At 40.3% G+C, this 18,122-nt stretch overlaps 1 protein-coding gene across 1 annotated transcript; it reads right to left on the reverse strand.

Annotated features, from left to right (window-relative positions):
* Nucleotides 1–1,118: 1,118 nt before the first annotated feature.
* On the reverse strand, nucleotides 1,119–17,924 carry gaa2 (alpha glucosidase 2). The gene is made up of 21 exons (XM_079673834.1): nucleotides 17,774–17,924; nucleotides 16,845–16,962; nucleotides 14,265–14,843; nucleotides 13,441–13,586; nucleotides 12,681–12,846; nucleotides 11,049–11,145; nucleotides 10,422–10,541; nucleotides 8,815–8,933; nucleotides 8,588–8,719; nucleotides 8,381–8,491; nucleotides 7,266–7,379; nucleotides 7,091–7,175; nucleotides 6,875–6,992; nucleotides 6,649–6,782; nucleotides 5,788–5,939; nucleotides 5,548–5,696; nucleotides 4,999–5,140; nucleotides 4,817–4,915; nucleotides 3,735–3,899; nucleotides 3,270–3,416; nucleotides 1,119–2,484 (listed from the first exon to the last, which is right to left on the reverse strand). The coding sequence occupies exons 2-21, from the start codon at nucleotides 16,929–16,931 to the stop codon at nucleotides 2,419–2,421; spliced, it is 2,928 nt and encodes a 975-aa protein (XP_079529960.1). The 5' UTR covers nucleotides 16,932–16,962; nucleotides 17,774–17,924; the 3' UTR covers nucleotides 1,119–2,418.
* Between the last annotated feature and the right edge of the window lie 198 nt (nucleotides 17,925–18,122).

Consider the following 18,122-nt stretch of genomic DNA (forward strand, 5'->3'; position numbering starts at 1 on the left):
CTCCGGAGTGGAGTCATGACGACTGGATCTGAATTATGTTTTTGTATTTGGTGGTTTGTGTCCCAGCTGTCAATCAGCTGTGCGCAGCGCACTGCAGCCTGTGCATCTCAAACATTTATTTAAATCGCAAACATTGCGTAGAAACTGCCGTACGCCATTTTTTGAGCGTTTATCCCTTTATAAATGAGGCCCCTGGGACGCAAATACGGCGCAGCCAGTTTCGCCGCTGCGAGGCTCCACTAGCACTATTTCTCATACTGCTTTCTGACCTGCTTTGCTTTGTCTGTAAACACACTTTGAAATCTCAGTTTTTAAAGATGCTTATTAAATAAAGTTATAATTATAAAGAGATAGTAATGTTGGTTGTCTGTTGATACGAGTGAATGCAGAGAAGGCTTTCAACCTTAGTAACTGTTGTAAAATATATAAGGTCAAAACTAACCTTGTAACTCCTTATGCAAAGGTTGTAATTCCCTCTAACAATGGGTATTAAAGATAAGACGGTCAAATAACCAGCTCGAGTGCGCTAGAATGTGAAAGTACGCAGCCGAAAAAAATCTGCAGTTATGCTAAAATCACTGGTCGTGCTTTTTACAGCGCCAAAGCTTCCACAAATTACATTTATCGAGATGTTAAGAGGCATTCCATGGAATATAACAAAAAGTGTTTCTGAAGTGAATTACCTACCCACCCTACCTTTAAGTACGCTGTTCAAGGATGCTTTGAAGGATTTTGTTCTTCGCATTTTTCTCAAACGTTTTTTAAAGAAGACTTTAAAAAACAGATTAGAATTGAGTGTATAAGTCCCTCTTTGTGAGAAAGCGTGTCCTCTAGTGGCTGCAGCACCTCAAGGAGCAAATCCAAATGCAAGCAAAATAAAAATAAATGTATTTAAATTAAATAAGGGTAAATATTATGCGTACTTTTTCTATTTTATCTGTTGTTTTTCATGTCTGCTCGTTTTCATCTGTGTCTATGTTGTTGTCAGCGACGTATGTCTTATCTTTTTAAATGCCTTTGTGATATGTTGCAATCCATTTCCCCCTCGGGGACAAATAAACAAATACTACTTCATCTTCACAAAAAAAAAGTGTCATAAAAAAGAAAACACAGACCCGTTAGAGCTTGAATAGCTTTTATTTTGTTCATAAAAAGCAAAAAATAAACACAACAATTGATGAAAAATACTGCATTTTTTGAGGCACAATAACAGTTACCTTGACACAACAGAGTAAAATAAACTTTGCATCGTATTTTACATGCGTATAAATATTTGTTTGGTTTTTTTAAAGCACAAATGCATTGACGATCTGCTTTGAAAAGGTGCAAGCTCTTCTCAGCCATGTTCTGTGACTATAAATTCAAATCAGATTTCACAGCATTACGGTCAAAGTTAAGCAAAAAGATTGCACAAACAGAAATGTATCAGCGAAAGCTCACAGTAGCATGACGCAGAAAATGAATGGCTGTTGTAGTATTCTGCAATAATGCATTAAAGTAATCCTCATGCATGGCAGAAGTACTATCAGCCAGCAGCGTTTTAAAACCCAGTGACGCTCACAAACAGGAATCATAAGGCACCTGCATCTACCTTCACAACACTGCAGAATTAATCAGTGCAACAATAAGCTGTAAAGACACACTCAAGCACATCATGAAATATATTCACGCTCCAATTCTAGAAAGGTACATCGTCCTCTCTTTCTCGTATTGCACATAATCCTTCTGCTGATGAGAATTTAAAACAAGCTTTTGGTTTGAATCAGAGGATAGTTCAGCGACGTGTTGACAGGCAATACATTCGATATTTTAAAGCAGTGTCCAGACTACTGCAGGTCAATGGTTGCATGTTGTGGTTTCAACAGCCTTTGTGTTTGTGTTTTGACGTGACTCACTCCAGAGTATCAGTTCGTATGTTCTGACACACAGACAGCTCCGGCACATTATGGCATGAAACAATGACTCAGAGGTTAAAGTGATGAATCTGAACTTTGATTTCAGTGTGTTTGCAACCAAATCAGATTGACAGTTTAAAATTGAAGCCTCAAGAAAAAAAAGAAAAAAAAGGTCCTTGAGTCTTTTCACCCAAAACAAATATGATAATTAAAATGTTAACCAGTTATCATCCATTTTATTGGTTGTCTTGTTTTATATAAGGTTTTTAATTCCAATTGAATGTCATTTTATAATGTGATTGTCTTGCACCTCATCCCACTGCTTTTTATGGTTCATCTAAAGCATTTTTTCATTGCTGAAATGTGCCTTTGAAAATAAAAGTGCCTTGCCTTTCTTTAACCTCCACTGTCCTGGAGTACAGAGCTACACATCATCACTTCCCTAAAACATAAAGACTGTACAGAGTACCAGCTTGAGACTTTAACAGCAAATAAAACCAACAATTAAATAAAAACATCTGATTCAAAACATCCAGCTGATGGTGAAGTTCTGACTGAGGTTGAGACCGAGATCTGCAACTGTTAACACCTGCAGAGAGAAAACACAACAAGTCAGCCTGAAGAGCTTCTTCCTGATACAACAGCCTACTGCATGACAACATGATAACCTCACTTACTGTATCTATGTGCACTCTGCACTTTGTATTCAAACTGTGGTTGAAAATAACTTAGTACATGTACACGAGTGCTGCACTTCATTGACAAAAACTGTATTTTTACCACGCAAAACATACAGTAGGAGTTTCTGGTCTGCCTTGATCGGTTAGTTTTATGTTATTGTGTTTGGATTCACCAAAAGTCACACAATACCCGAAACAAACTAACCAGTCAAGGCAGCGTTTGACCAGCAACCCCCTTTTCCTGTTAGGTTCAATTATAGCTTGTTATCAAAGGAGTCTGAAGAGAACATAGATAGATATAACGGCTTAAGAAAGGTAAGTTTGGCGCCAGGGTAAAGTAATGAAAATATAGCATACATTTAAAACTGATATTGATTTTTGTAAGCCCTCATCCGTGGCAGTACATTGCTCAGCTTCTGTGTTGGTACTTCGGTGTGCCATATTACATTTCCTTACATTAAATCATAATTTAAAAGTAAAGTCGCACTTCAACTGGTTTGGCTTATTTAAAGCTTTTTTCTGTTCTGAATTTGTGTCCTCATGGTTGATAACACTTATTGAATGTTGATTAAAGTGTTGTTGCTAATAAGCTTGACTATAAGCACCTCATATAACCCCACTTTATACAATCAGAACTGTCCTCTTAAAGCTCAAGAGACCCAGCAATGATAGTTTCCAACCCTGCGCTCCTCACCTGGTTGTCTCTGTAGGTGAACGTTGCATCTTGGGAGTTCACCGTCACTCTGCTCGGTTTCTGCTTCACGCCGTAGAAGGAGGCCGTCTCCACGGTGATGTAGGTTGCCTCCACGTTACTATGCAGAACCTGTGATGTCATCACGTTCTATAAAATAGACGGATGAATTTTAGTTTCATAGCATAGTTTTTTAATGACATGTAAACATTCTCTGCTATGATAAATATTAGGGGAAACGCTTTGAAAAGTGGGCTGATGAACCACATACGCTTGCTCCCTTGTTAAGAAGTTCAGTGTAGTCGAGGTCTTACAATTGTTTTTCATTTCATAGTGATTAACCCACTAAGAATTGTTTACCTGAGTTCAATGGAGCATGCTAGTTTCCCACAACTTTATTGTGTTGGTTCATTCTCTCCACTCTTTATCAATTTTCATTCTAAGGCAGACCTAGTTGTGTGTGATCACCTGAGCGACGCTGAACAGGATGTAGGAGTACAGGTTGTTCTCGTAGGTGTCGATGGTCTCTCCGTCGTCCCAGAACAGATCCCCGCTGGCCGCTCCGCCCTCAGAGAGCGCCGTCACCAGGTGGAGCGGCTGCCCGCTGCTCACCCACAGCGTCAGGTTGGGCGCCTGATCACACAAGATGGAAGATAAATACATGGGAAATGAATGATTGTACAGTGTGCGTTCATTAGAGACGCTAAAAAACAGATGCTTGATAATATTAATGGATTTAACGTAGATATTAAATTACTGCAAAATTGTTTTCGTTTGAATATCTCCAGAAAAATAGATATATTATAATATATCTTTGTTCACACCCATTGCATGCCAGCCTTTATTTTTTCCTGGTAGAGGATTTTCTGTTTCTTTCAGATCTATAGTTTTTCTTGAGTGGAACCTTTTGTATTTTCTTTGAATGTATATATTTTGTATTTAAATTGTTTATTTGGCAGGGACAATGCACAGTAATGAACACTTAAAACAATGTATCAAACAGTATTTCAAATGTATCAAACAGTGTTTAGCTTTGAGCTCATTTCCATCCGCAGTCCCTCACATAAAACATATAAGAAGTTTACATTTTACAAACATAGAACGCAGTCCATGTAAACATTTATAAAGAAAATACACACTTTTAAAAGACTAAAAACTCAAGAAATTGTGTTTTTCAAGGATGGTACAGTGGTGGTATATCTAAAATGTATTATCTGTTTTTTTTTTTAATTGGTAGCAAGTATATTCAGCCACCTTAATTTGAATGTTAGGTGGGTTCCTTTAACATGCCATTGTATTTTTTATTTTCTTCATCTCACTTATTATTTATGGCATTGTATACGATATTTGCACATATAATAATTGAAATGCTGAAAAATATAATAACAAAAATGTGGCCATTATGCTGGCAACTCTATGCACTGAAAATCTCCAAAGGAAGTGATCGACTTTGTCTGACATTGTACAGTGTAGTAGAGGGACCTTTAAGTGCGGAAATATATTATCATTAAAAAAACTGCAGTGTAATTTGAACCACAAATCTTCTCTACCTGTGTTGGAGTAATGGAGCCCTCACGCAGATGCAGGTTGATCTTATCCAGAGGAGCGTTCAGTCGAAGGTCTTCCCCCTGACTGTGCAGAGAGTCGCCCTGAGGAGGGTCACATGTGGACAGAAGAGGATTGTTTACACCGTGTTGTTCCTGAATCATACTACACTGTGTGTGTGTCTTACCGTGTAGTAGTCATACCACAGACCCTCTGGGAAGTATCCGTCCACATAGTCCACTTCAGGATCCAGCACTGGTGTCACCAACAAACTCTTCCCCCACAGGAACTGTTTGTCGATCCCGTAGGTTTTCACATCTTTTGGAAACCTTTGGAGTGCACAGGAAACAAACGGTGAGAAAAAAACATCCTAATCCATCCAAAATAATAAATACAATACTTTAAACCTTCATTTAAATACCATGTTTACTATGTTGAGAACAAAAAGATCCAGAAATGGCTTCATTTACTGCTACAAGCTTGCGTTAAAAACTCTTTTACCAATATCCAATTATGCTGATGTTGGCTATCATGCTGCATCCAAAACTAATCTCCAAATAGAGCATGCATATTTATTCTTGGCTGTGCTTTAATTATCCATCATTGTATAATGTATGACGCTTTAATTTGCCCTCTCACCTCAAAAGGAGCAGTGATATTGCGGTTCACTTTTATATATCACAACATGGTACATATATCCACGTTTTTATCCTAATAAGCAAGTTCTGATACGTACTCAAACATGAGCGGCCGTGCGACAGTGTGTCCGTGAACATGTGCGTGATGGAAGAGTGTGTAGAGGACGGGGAAGAGAGAGTATCGCAGCAGCAGAGCCTGCTTCATCGCTGTCCGAGCCAGAGGGCTGAACGCTGTGGGGTCCTGAGGCTGAAGAGAAAACAAAGAAATGTGTTACAGGAGATTTCTATAAAGAACTGAGGGACAGAACAGCTTTTGTGCTTTGTGGTTATCGTCTGACCCGCATGTCGATGGCGTTGTGGTTGCGTGTGAAGGGGTAGAAAGCTCCCAGCTGCGTCCAGCGGACACACAGCTCCTCCTGCGGCTCCTCGCTGAAACCACAGATATCTGCCCCCACCAGAGGGATGCCCAGGAGGTTAAAGGTCAACATACCTGAGGGAGAAAACACAGAGAGGTGGACGACTCTAAACAGGCACTAACATGACAGAGACACGTTTAAACATGCTTAAAAAAAACATGGTGGTGGGGTTACTCTTCCTCATAACCGTCCTGTAGTTTACAGAATAAGCGTAAAGTAGCGTGTGCAATGAAACATTTGAAACCATGTTTTTTAGAATAAATCTTGAAATTAGTAGTTATACCACAACATATGTATCGTAAAATCGTATAAATATATTCAAAATTGTTAACTAGTTTGCTTTTTTGGTCACTTTTGCTTAGGTCTTAGCAAAGAAATCACACACCTTCAGAGACATGAGCAACATCATTTGGAAGAATGTTTTCGTCCGCTGACTTACTTTTGATCTACCTAATTTCTGAAAAATTGTAAAAAGTCTGAATATGTATACTGTCAACAAACAGCCCTTTTTATATAATGAAGTAACCCTTTTGTCTATTTCGATCAAACCAAACTAATAATTCCTAGATGAAGCTTGGATAAACACAATGTTAATATCAGATTAATGCAGAATAAACACTTATACTGTATGTGTGTATATTCTTAAATGCTTTAATAATCACCTCTCGGCTGCCAGTTGAAAATACAACATGTTTTTTCTATACCACCAAACTTCTAATTGTATAGATTTCCTTAAAAACGTGATTTTCATAACTGTAGAAATGTGTAATGCTTGTGTCTAACCTGCTATAGAAGCGTACATGTCTTTCCACTGGCTCCTGTTGTCTCCCAGCCAGTGACCGGAGTACATGCCCTGAGAGGGGAAGGTGGAGCGAGAGATCACAAACGGTCTCTTCGCCACGATCCGCTTCATGGCGCTGGACAAGAGGACACAAAACATGAAAAAACAATAAGAAGATGTACATAAATTATGTTCAAGATCTTTTATGTGTGTGTTATGGGTCTTTACCTTGCAGACGCCTTAGCTTCCATGAGTCCATAGAGGCTGTGCATATTGTAGTGAATGGACTGCTTCTGCTGGGCAGTGGCACACAAAGTTTTGGCTCGGAGCAAACCTCCTAGTATACCTAAAAATAAGACGAATACCATTTTGAATTTGACCATTATATGTACTCTGTAATGTTGTATATGTCAGGTTTGTTTAGATGTGTGCTTGAGATCCCACCAGGTGTGTAAGGAGGATTCTCCAGACTGTTTGAAGGACAGCCATTAGTAGATCCATCCACGAAATTTGACGGCTCATTCATGTCCTAAACACGGATGAGACAGAGGTCAAAGAGAAGATATAAGGAAGTTCAGAGAGTCCCTTTTTAAATAATGGCTGACATTTCTATACTTACAATCCATAACCCATCAAATGGCACCTTCTCATGGAACCTCAGAAGGTTTTCGTACCACCATTCATGAGTCACTTCATTCGAGAAATCAGGATAAGCTGTGAGACCCGGCCACACCTGGAGCAAGAGAGGGAAGGTCTTATTTCTAATATACTCAGTCTCACACCTTCCAGTTCAAGGACTTTTCAAAGACCTTGAAAGCCCAATTTCTTCAAATGCAAGGGTCCAAAGTGACAAAGTGTAAGACATATAAAAAGTGGAATATTTTTTTTTAGCTTGTTAGTAACAATTCATATATAGCCTAAGAAGCCTTCTGTGGTTAAAACATAACGGCGTTGGATGATAGCCTGCAGACAGAGTAGAATAAAATCACTTTTCTACATGTTAACGTGTTTCTGCTTGTTTAAGGTGTATTGGAAAAGTATTCTCTGAACTCACTACGGTCTTATTGCTCTTACAGTAACAAGTCACTTTTATTCTTATATTAAAGTGGACCTATCATGCTATAATTGAAACATATATTGTAGGGCGATACCTATATAAAACATGTCTGTGAAGTCTTTTTTTCAAAATACCAAACAGATCATGCAATTTAGCCATGCCTCATTTCGCTCTATTTGTTCTTTTCCAGCCCTGTTTTTGCAAGGGCTGATTCTGCTTTTGTGGCAGACTGCAGCGCCACTTACAGGCCTGGCATATGTACTACAGCGTCTCCAGCGCTTTCGAGCGGTCTCTCATTCCCCTGATAGGTGGAGAGTTGCCCATATAGGCGGAGCACCCCTTTCCTGACATCAGAACAATTCAAGTAATAATCAGCTCCGTTGCAGCCCCGTTTTTAGAGATTTGGGTATGGAGGAAAAGAGAGGGTTGTGTTTTCTGACACTTGGTGAGTTCCCTGACACACCGGGGACACATACTCATGTATATAAGACGTACAAAAGTGCATTTTGCATGATAGGTCCCCTTTAAATCAAAGAAAAAAAACATTCAAGGTCTTGATTTTTTCTCCTCAACTTCATAAAATGTTAATGAATTTAAGAACCCATGGGAACCTTGAAAGGCGAGAGTTAAATTGTGTCATGGGATGTTGTTGGTGAAACATTATTACAGTGTCTCACCTTTCCGATGAGTGTCTTTCCTTCGGCGTCTTTAATAAAGACGTCTCTCTTCAGCCCCTCGTCGTACGGCCAGTAAGATCCCTCAGGCTGAGAGCTGCTGATCCCGGGGTCCTGCAAGGGGGGGGGGGGGGGGGCACAGCTATTAAACAAATACACCACAACAGACAAAGTACACAGACTGAAGAGCAAATACAAACTCATGTGTACCAGAATCATGACGTAGCGCTGGTCATGAACATGCAAATCTTTCACCATGTCGGGCAGTGTGCCGAACGTTTTGGAGTCAAAGGTGAAGTCCATGAACTGATCCATGTAGTCGATGTCGTTCCACTGGACGTCCTGTGAACAAATCCACACCAAGAACAATTACTTACATAGAAGAACGAACAGAAAATACTGACATAAACACAAACAGACTTCTGGGTAATCCTAACCTGGGGTATTTTATAATTCCTCAGGCTCTTGACCATCTCCCAGGTGGAGTCGCTCGTGTTGTAGCCCCAGCGACAGAGATGGTAGCCTAAAGCCCAGTAGATGGGCATCGCTGGGTAACCTGAGGAAACACGGAGGGTGGAGAGAGAGAGTAGTTTGCTTATGCTCCGAATGTAGCAGTTTGTTTAAATGGATGTATTTGTGTATGGATGTTGCAACTATAACGAGCTTTAGCAATACTGTATGTAATTATGGTCGTGTTAATAAAGCTATTGAATTGAATTGAATTGAGGAGTGAGGACATCAAGAATAAAATAAGTGTTTCACTAATTTCTTTAGATTGAACTGCCGTATGTTATGAAAACACTTTATATTAAACAATATCAAAATGAAGAATGACTAAAAGATGACATCACAAATCAGTGTTTTCTGTCATGTTCATATTTTTCTTGCAACAAAATGCACAGTAGCTACTCTACAGAAATAAGTTTTCATTGCAAGCCAATCTGTTCATATCGGTGTACCCTTGGGTCTGTCTCTTGATACTATTTGTACACACTGTAGGACATGCTAGAGTCATGCAGCTACTATAAACAGTCCCACATCATCAAGCCAAGTATTTTAGCAAATATTTTAACTGAAGAATTCTCACTTGAACCTGGTTTGATCTCCTGGATCGTTGACTTCCTCCGCTGTAGAACTCAGCAGGTCAAAATAGGCATGGCACTTTCTGATACAATAACTACCTGGATAGGCTCACCCGAGATGTGTCTTATCCTCTCTTTTATTTATTTTATATACCAACTCCTGCATCAACACTTTTCCCAATAGGCACTTTATTAAGTATGCAGATGATACGGCCCTGGTCAGCCTCCTATTTGATGAGGAAGAGGAGCATGGGCCTGTCCTTGACTTCTTTATTAACTGGTGTGAGAAGTCAAACCTGCTTCTAAACACCAAAAACAAAGGAGATGGAAATTGATTTAATAATAGCACAATCGCCCAACCCTACTCTTTTAAATAGCGAGCCCATTCAATGTGTCACTGAGTACAAACGTCTTGGTGTGGTGTTTGACCACAAGCTCAGATGGGATGTTGGGTCTGAGAAAGTAAATGCCAAGTCTCAACAAAGAATGTTTTTTTTACGTAAATGATTGTCTTTTAATGTCGGCAACAGAATGGTGAAGATGTTTTATCATGCTTTTATTGAAAGTGTGCTCTCCTTCGGCATCATGTGCTGGTTCGGCAACGCCACTGAGGCACAGAAAAAGTCAGTCAGGAGGGTCATAACATTGTCCAGTAAATTGACAAGGACAGAGTTTTAGGACCCTCTTGCCTCATACTTTGAACTGTTGCCATCCGGGCGGAGGTATCGTGCCCCTCTGTTCAAAAATAACAGATCTAGGCTATCTTTCGTCCCACAAGCCAGCAAACTCCTGCATCAGTGATGGCTAGGACGCACTGTTTACCCAGATGATCTGGCACTGTCCCCCCCCCCCCCCTTTTGCAAATGAGATAGTCATGTCTGCCAATATCTGTTTTTTTTTTTATGTCTGTTGGTTTTTATCCCAAATAAAGTAATACTACATCCAAGAAGACTCTTACTGACCGATGACTTCCACATACTGTCCAATCACTGAAGCAGGATCAGGCCCGAGGAAGACGTAAAAGTCAAGGATTCCTCCGATGGTGCGCCAGGTGAGGGCGGGGGCCGGCTGCAGGGCCACATCTGAGGAACAGAGACACTGCTGATTAAAATCTTAATGATCTACGATAAGGGATCCAGGAGAAACTCACATCCATGAAACAAAAAGCAAATAAATAAAATATTTTACACAGGAAATAATGAGTAAATACACATATTTTATATATTTTAGATGTTTAGTAAAAAACAGATGGAAATTGATATAAAGAAAAAATATCTGTAATATAGCATTAAAAGCTAATCTTCAACATTCCTTATTTTTCGGGCTCAAATGAAATCAATGAAGTTTAACTTTGACTTCGTTCACAAATCAATTCCACCTTTCCGTAAGCTTAGTATCTTAAAAATACAGCCGGACCTCCACATGACTTCTTTGCACCACACTGGGGAGTTTATATTGAATGAAACTCGTGCTTCTGTGACACTGAGAGGCTTCCGTTTGTATTGCTTCATCCTGTCACATGAACTGTCGCAACACTGGAAGAATCAGCTGCTGATGTGTGTGAGTGTACGTAGTGGAACCTGACTGACCCATGGCGTTGCTGTTCAGCAGGAAGAAGCCGTGTGCGTCCCCCCCCTCCTCCATGGCCAGGTAAAATGGATGAGCTCCATACAGGTTGGTCTGTTCCTATATTAAAGAGCAGAACACAATTATTGAATATTATATAACTACAGATTCAATTTAACTCCCAATGTAACTCCTTAACAGATATTTTTCACACTTTACCCCTCTTCTTTTTATTTTTATTTTAAAAAAAAAAGTATTAATTATGCATTACTTTTCATTTAATGTATTTATTTAAGTTAACTTATTTTGATTTTTTTTGGTTGAGGTTTTGGTTCATTCATACTTTTTGTATCATGTCTATTTCTATATAATTATAATCAGTGCCGATTCTAGAGTGTGGGGGGGGCCCTAGGCAAACATTCACTGGGGGCCCCTTGAACCAGCTTTTCAGCCCCCCGGAGCGGAGCAAGGCAACGAAACTTAAGATAAGAAGCAGCATTTCACGGTGCGCTATGCATGGGGCCGCCTTGAGGGGGGTTTCCCGACATGTTGCAGTAAATTAAAGGGTGTTTCATGTTGTTCAAAAACACATCTTTTTAGAATAGCCTTTTACTAGATCTTTAAAACCCCCACGTGTTGCCATGACTGCCTAAACGTCCCTGTTTTTATTTTGTTTACTTTATTAAATGTATATATATATATATATATATTTTGTTGTTGTTTGGTTTGAACCATTTTGCACAATGGATGTATAATAAGAACTGGATACAGCGTGGCAGGCGGGGGTCTCGTTCTTTCCTATGAAAGCTGCTCATTGGCGCATGAGGACAAAATGGCCCAACTTTTGAGAGAGCGAAACGTCACAGATTATCCGTCATGCCTGGCTGCCAGAGCAGAAGAACCCGTATGTGCGCTCACAGAGCATGCGCCCCTTAAGCTCCACCCCTGGAGCTCCCACTCTCGGCTCAGTAGAAAGAATGGAGACAGAAAATACATCTAGATTCGGCTTTTGGTGCATTTTACAACTTTAAGGACTTAATGATTCTAATAAGGGTTATAAAATAGTTCATACTGGGTACTTTATTTAGTTTTAAAAAAAGTATCCGCTGATTTACAGACGTTTCTTTCCCAATGTTAGCCAATGGGGAAAAGTCTTTCTGGGCCGGGTGACGTCACGGACTGATACGGAAGTTGTAGTACCGCCGTCAGAGTCCGGCGCACTTCCTGGGGGCTTGTTTTACATCTTTTTAGAATAGCTTTTGCTAGACCTTTAAAACCCCCACTTGTTGCCATGCCGGCCTAAACGTCACTGTTTTTATTTTGTTGTTTACTTTATTAAATATATATTTTGTTGTAGTTTGGTTTGAACCATTTCACTCTGTAGCACTTTGAGTTTTGTTTACTCAAATGAAAAGAGCGCTTAAAAATCTAATTGATTATTATTATCATTATTATAAGTTTATTGATTTGATATCATGTTGAAAACCTAATAAAAGTCCTATCAGTTGAATATGAATATCTGTGTGCGGCTAAAATGTGTTAACAATTGCATCTCCTTCTCTCCCCCTTTCAACACTGCATCTGAATTAAAGGCACCGTCTTGCCCAAAAACTCAAACTATAAGCAGAAGAGTGACATAAACAGGCCTCTCCTACCGTGGGGGGCACGTCTCTGGCCCACATGGTGAGCGTGTTCCAGTGCACGTCGTGCAGGAAGGAGGATCGATGCTCTCCCAGCCCGTAGATGAACTGACTCTGCAGGGAGGAGGAGAGCTGGAGGAACTGATCCGCGAAGAGGAGAGGAGCCACCGTGGTGTTCAGACTGCAGAGAGAAGAGAGAGTGATATAATGTTAATTATTATTATTATCTATAGGGCTGGGCAATATAACGATATTTTATGGAGGTCATTATAAATGTTAACGGAGCTTTCTGATATCGTAGAAATGTCCTAACTAACTGTGTAAGAATGCAATAAGTGTTGTATTATTTGCCCACTTAGTCAAAACATCCACATTACTGAGAATTATTCTTCAACACTATTCTCATTGTGTAAATATGTTGTGAAAGCATCAATGTTAAAGTTTACATTAACTATTTGTAAGTCAATCATATTTGTTGTTCATCAATTTTACCCTGCTTGAGTTTGCACAGTATAATAATTTAATATATATTTTTGTATTATTGTTTTATACGTTCGAAAAAAAAAAAAAAAAAATCAACTCAAACCCCCCAATATTGTCAAAATATCAATATTGAAAGGACAATTTTGATAAATGATTTTCTTTATATCATTCAGCCATAATCAATGTTTGATTATTCTTACAATGAAATGTGTTTTGTCTTGTATTCAACATACTAATATCAGATTGTGAACATCCTTCTTTCTTATCCTAACGCTTCCTATTTAAGCCCTACAGCACTGCTCCTGTAGATCTCCTCTTCACGATGAGACCAAACGGTTGCTTGGAAATCTCCACGATGTATTCTGGACTGTCTGCTTTCTTCGTGGCAGCGGGAACGGAGATGGGAACCTCGAACCGAGAATTAGCCGGGTCGGTAATCTAGATTGCGAAACATAAGAAAAATAAAAATGGTTATGTAACGTGTGAAACAAAAATGATATCAACTGACCTATTCCAGTTTATGACAGCTTTATCTCCACCTGCTGTAAAAGGATTGGCTTTGATCTCATTGGACAATAAATGCCATTTCTCAGAGGCCATATCTTCCCTTTCCTGTTGTGTGTTACATACTGTAGGTTTTTGTGGATTTCAATGGTCTAAAGTTACACACACCACCCCCCCCCCCCCCCCCTCCCGTAAAACGCCTCCATTTGGCTCCTTTGTTTACTTCCATAACATGGTGACATCACAATGTAACACTCGCACGTTTATTGGATACCACTCCCAACACATTGCACGTGATAGGCTAAGGGGCGGGACATCTCTAAGAGGTTGACCAATCACAACAGAGCCGGCCAGCTAACCAATCAGAGCAGACTGGGCTCTGGTTTCAGACAGAGGGTGAAAAGAGGTGCTGCAGCACAGGCAGTATGAGAAAAATAAAGAGCTTTTTGAACATTAAAGCACGGAGACATGTCACAGGAGAGACACTAACTACAAATATGAACCTGACAATGAACAGATAATGTCCTCTTTAAGTTCCTGTACAAAAACTGCAAGTGCATGCTGAGTAACTTGTACAAATATGACTGAATGCTCACTCCCGCACCCACTCACCCTGACTCGTAGCCTTGAGTCCGTCTCGTGTCGTATCTCCACCTCTAGAGTGAGGATGTCCGCAGGGTAGTAGGTCTTCACCTCCCGTACGAGCGTCCCTTTTTGTCCCAGCGATGTGTCATTCATCGACACAAGCGAGTATGAAGGGAAGTCCTCGGGATAGAAACACCACGGGATGCCGTTCCTCCCTGATGGGCGGGATGCAGAGGAGGAGGGAGAGGATGCTGGGATGAAGCAACAGTTCCTCGCCTCACACAGCTCTCGGGTCACAACCACCCCTCTCTCTGGGTAGCAGTCGAACCTCCACGCCTCGGGGATTAAGCTGCAGGCCTCGCGGCGGGAAGCGGCTGCTGCAGTGTCGTTTACTCCCGTTTCTACTCGAGAGTCTGGAGCGTGTCCAGAGGCCGGTGACGGACGTCTGTACGGCTGGGTGCTGGAGGGACGGTGCAGCCAGAACATGGTGCCCAGCACCCAGCCTCCACAGAGCAGCAGCAGCAGGCAGCCGATCACCAGCAGCGCCGTGGTGCCGGAGCAGCCACGGCGCCGAGGGAGCAGCGACGCTTCCTCTGGCTCACGCACCTAAACACACAACAAGGGAAATAAACAGGAAGCACAGTCAGAGAAGAAACCAAGAGGAACACAATCAAATACTTTACACTGTAGGAAAAACATCTGATTCCTTTCAGGCATGGGGAAACTACCCTATACCTGAGCTCTGTTAAGTGCCCCGAAAAACATTCCTGTTGTCATCTTGCAATATACTCATTTATAAATAGTTATCACCGCAATAAACCGTATTTAATTTTGTCTTCATTTACATTATTTAATTTCATATTCTATTGACATGTATAGACTTTTTTTCTACTACTTTTTATTTTGTATTTTTGTATTTTATTATATAAATGTTGCATTGTTGGAGGAGCTCAGGTCAGAAGAATTTCATTGCCATTTCTACACTGTAGCTGCTGAGCATATGATGATAAAACCTTTGAATCTTACATATATTTTAGTATTTAAGTATTTTTCAAGAGTGTATAAAACAGGCAGTAACAGCAGTGTGGTATAGACTCAAAACACAAACAACATGTGGGACAATCTAAAATGGGATATTGGAAAAACTAAAAGGAAATAAAATAATCAAAACTGGAAAAAGCACCAAATGGCAACCATTCAACAAATGTATACTAATAATAATGGCTGATCCTTCTCAGTATGGATACCCAACAGTGAGGTTTTTTTTATTTAGTTAATTATGAAATACATATTTTGAGCGTCACAGACCCAAATTATGCAGAAATTCTTCTCGTTTACAGGCGGAAAAAAACAATCCTAAAGCAGCCTAAAGTGCAACTTAAAAACATTTTCAAAGACAACAGGTCGAACCTGGATACACTTTTATCAGCTCTCCATTGATTTACTGGAAAACATCTTCTTGAACAATAACAGAAACAAACTATGGCTGTGAGCTCTGGTTTGTTTTTATAAAATCATTAATTATTTTCTTGATCAATAACTTATTTGTTCTCAAAATTGAAAATAATTGTGAAAAATTCAATGTACAACTTCTTGAAAGGTCCCCCAAGGTATACTAAAATAAATGTATATTGTGCAATGTTCCAAACGCACATTTGTTTCTCATACAGCATCTCTGTATAGTATGTGTATTCACTCTCTGTCTTAAACGGCTTGTTGGAGCTCCTGCCCCCCCGCCCCCCCCCCCTCCCTGTGAGCCCAGTGGCCGTCTGTGAGACAGCGAGACACAGCGAGACACAGCAAAACCCAGCCCGAACACACACACACACACCCGCAGCCTGGCTGGGAGTTTGTGTGCGCGCTCAGGCTGAGTTCTGCGGTGTCTCGCTGTCTCGCCGACCCCACACCAGTGAGCCGGCTCACAGTGTCCCTCTCCTCGCAGCAGCGAGCCTCGCAACGTCCCGCCGAGTGTGTGTGTGTGAGGAAGTCCGCAGATTGGCCCAAACGTAACGGCTCCGCGGAAATAACGTCACTATACCCAAATACGTCATTATAACCAAGAAGTAAACAATGGAAAAAGAGAAATCCCCAACGAGGCGTTCTGGGGCAGCATAGACAGGTCTTTTCTGTGTTAGAGTTTTACTCGCTACAGGGTGTACTTTGAGGGTTTGTGACTCTGCAGACCGTTTACATGCAGAAAAAGCTCCATAACTCACAAGGGGACAGGTAATAACCAGAAAAGCATGACATGGGACCTTTAAAGCCAAGCTTGTTGTCTCAAATGTCCTATTTTCTTCAGCTAACAGTCCAAAACCAACAAACATTTAGTTCCTATCAATTAGGTCGAAGAAAAGCAGCAAATTCTCACAATTGAGAAGCTGAAAGTAGGGAAGTACATTCAGCGTTTAGGAAGATAAAACTATCTCAAATAATGAGAGCATTGCATGTAGTATGTCAAATATGCCACAAAAAATGTGCAGCCAGAAGAAAGAGCAGAACGTTTCTGCAGAAAGGATTTAAATCACAGAAAGGAACCAACCATTTGCACTTTAAAAAAAACTGTGTGCCGTGTGTTGGAGGCAGAGGAAGAAGTAGAAATAAACTCACTGGATGTTCTTCCCGGACCGGCTCTTCGGACAGAACGGCACTGGAAAACTGCACATCTTCAGGGTTCAGCAACTTGTATGACACCATCCTGAGAGTGTGTGTTAGTCAAAGTGAGCGCCTGAACACATGAGAGGCAGAAAGAGAGCGAGAGAGCAGATCAAAGGTCAGTCAGATGGCCAGAATCATTTCCTGCTGTTTGGATTTCAGGGAAGTATGCATAAAAACGAGTGAAGTGAAAATTAGTGTTGCTTTGATTTGATGGTTTCATTTTGATGGTTTCATTTTAATACTCAACTACATATATTTCATGCCTTTAGTTACTTTGAAGATTTGGATTGTTATGTGAAATATAATCAACACTATATAAATCAGACTTTAGTTCCACCTGGAGTAAACTCAACAGCTACCCTGCAGTATACAAAGTCATACAAACTAGCCGCACCTTTACCAGCTTTGACAACACTTTAATGATCAATGATTATAAAACAAATCATATATATTATTCTGAAATGGACCAATCTGCATAGTGAGTACTTTTATTTTTGGAACTTTAAGCACATTTTTATGCTAATACTTTTGTACAAGATCTGAGTACTTCTTCCACCTCTGGTTGTTGTTATGTAACATTCAGGTACGAAGAGGCCCACACTGATATGGCCTGTTGCACATTATGTTCAACATGATGTGGCTAACTTTAGCTACACAGAAAAAACATGTGAATGTCAAAGTTCACCAGGGAGAAATTTGACCACTTAATAAAAAGCTGTTACTGCTGACACAATATCATAGTTACAAGAAGCCGTTAATGTTTGACCGTTAGTCGCCCTAGACGTTGTTGTAGCAACGGTTATTAGCATTAGCTAACTTTAACAGCTGTGTAACTTTAGCTAACGTGAGCTGACAAGGGCATTAACATCAGACACGCTTACCTGGATATTATTAGATTTAGAGACGGAAAATATGCAGCACACGGAGGAAAATGTTACCTTTAAATACACGTATCGTTAGCTAAATAATCCGTAGCGTTGCTAACCTTCTTCTGCCGCATGATGTGCGTCTGTTTATCTTCATGTCCCGTTCAATGCACCTCGTAATTTACGGAACTTCCGTTTGAAGAACCCTTTACTATCTCCATGTTGGACTCTCCGAAAGTACATTTAACTCCAAAGATCATGTTATTCTTATGTCGTCATCGTTATGCTATAGAGAGAGTACTAATGTATGATTGGTCTTGTTTGCTTATCGTTTTGATTTTAAATCAGGTGTCCCCTAGGCACA

The sequence above is a fragment of the Notothenia rossii genome, assembly GCF_949606895.1.
Source record: "Notothenia rossii genome assembly, chromosome: 1".
NCBI lineage: Eukaryota > Metazoa > Chordata > Actinopteri > Perciformes > Nototheniidae > Notothenia > Notothenia rossii.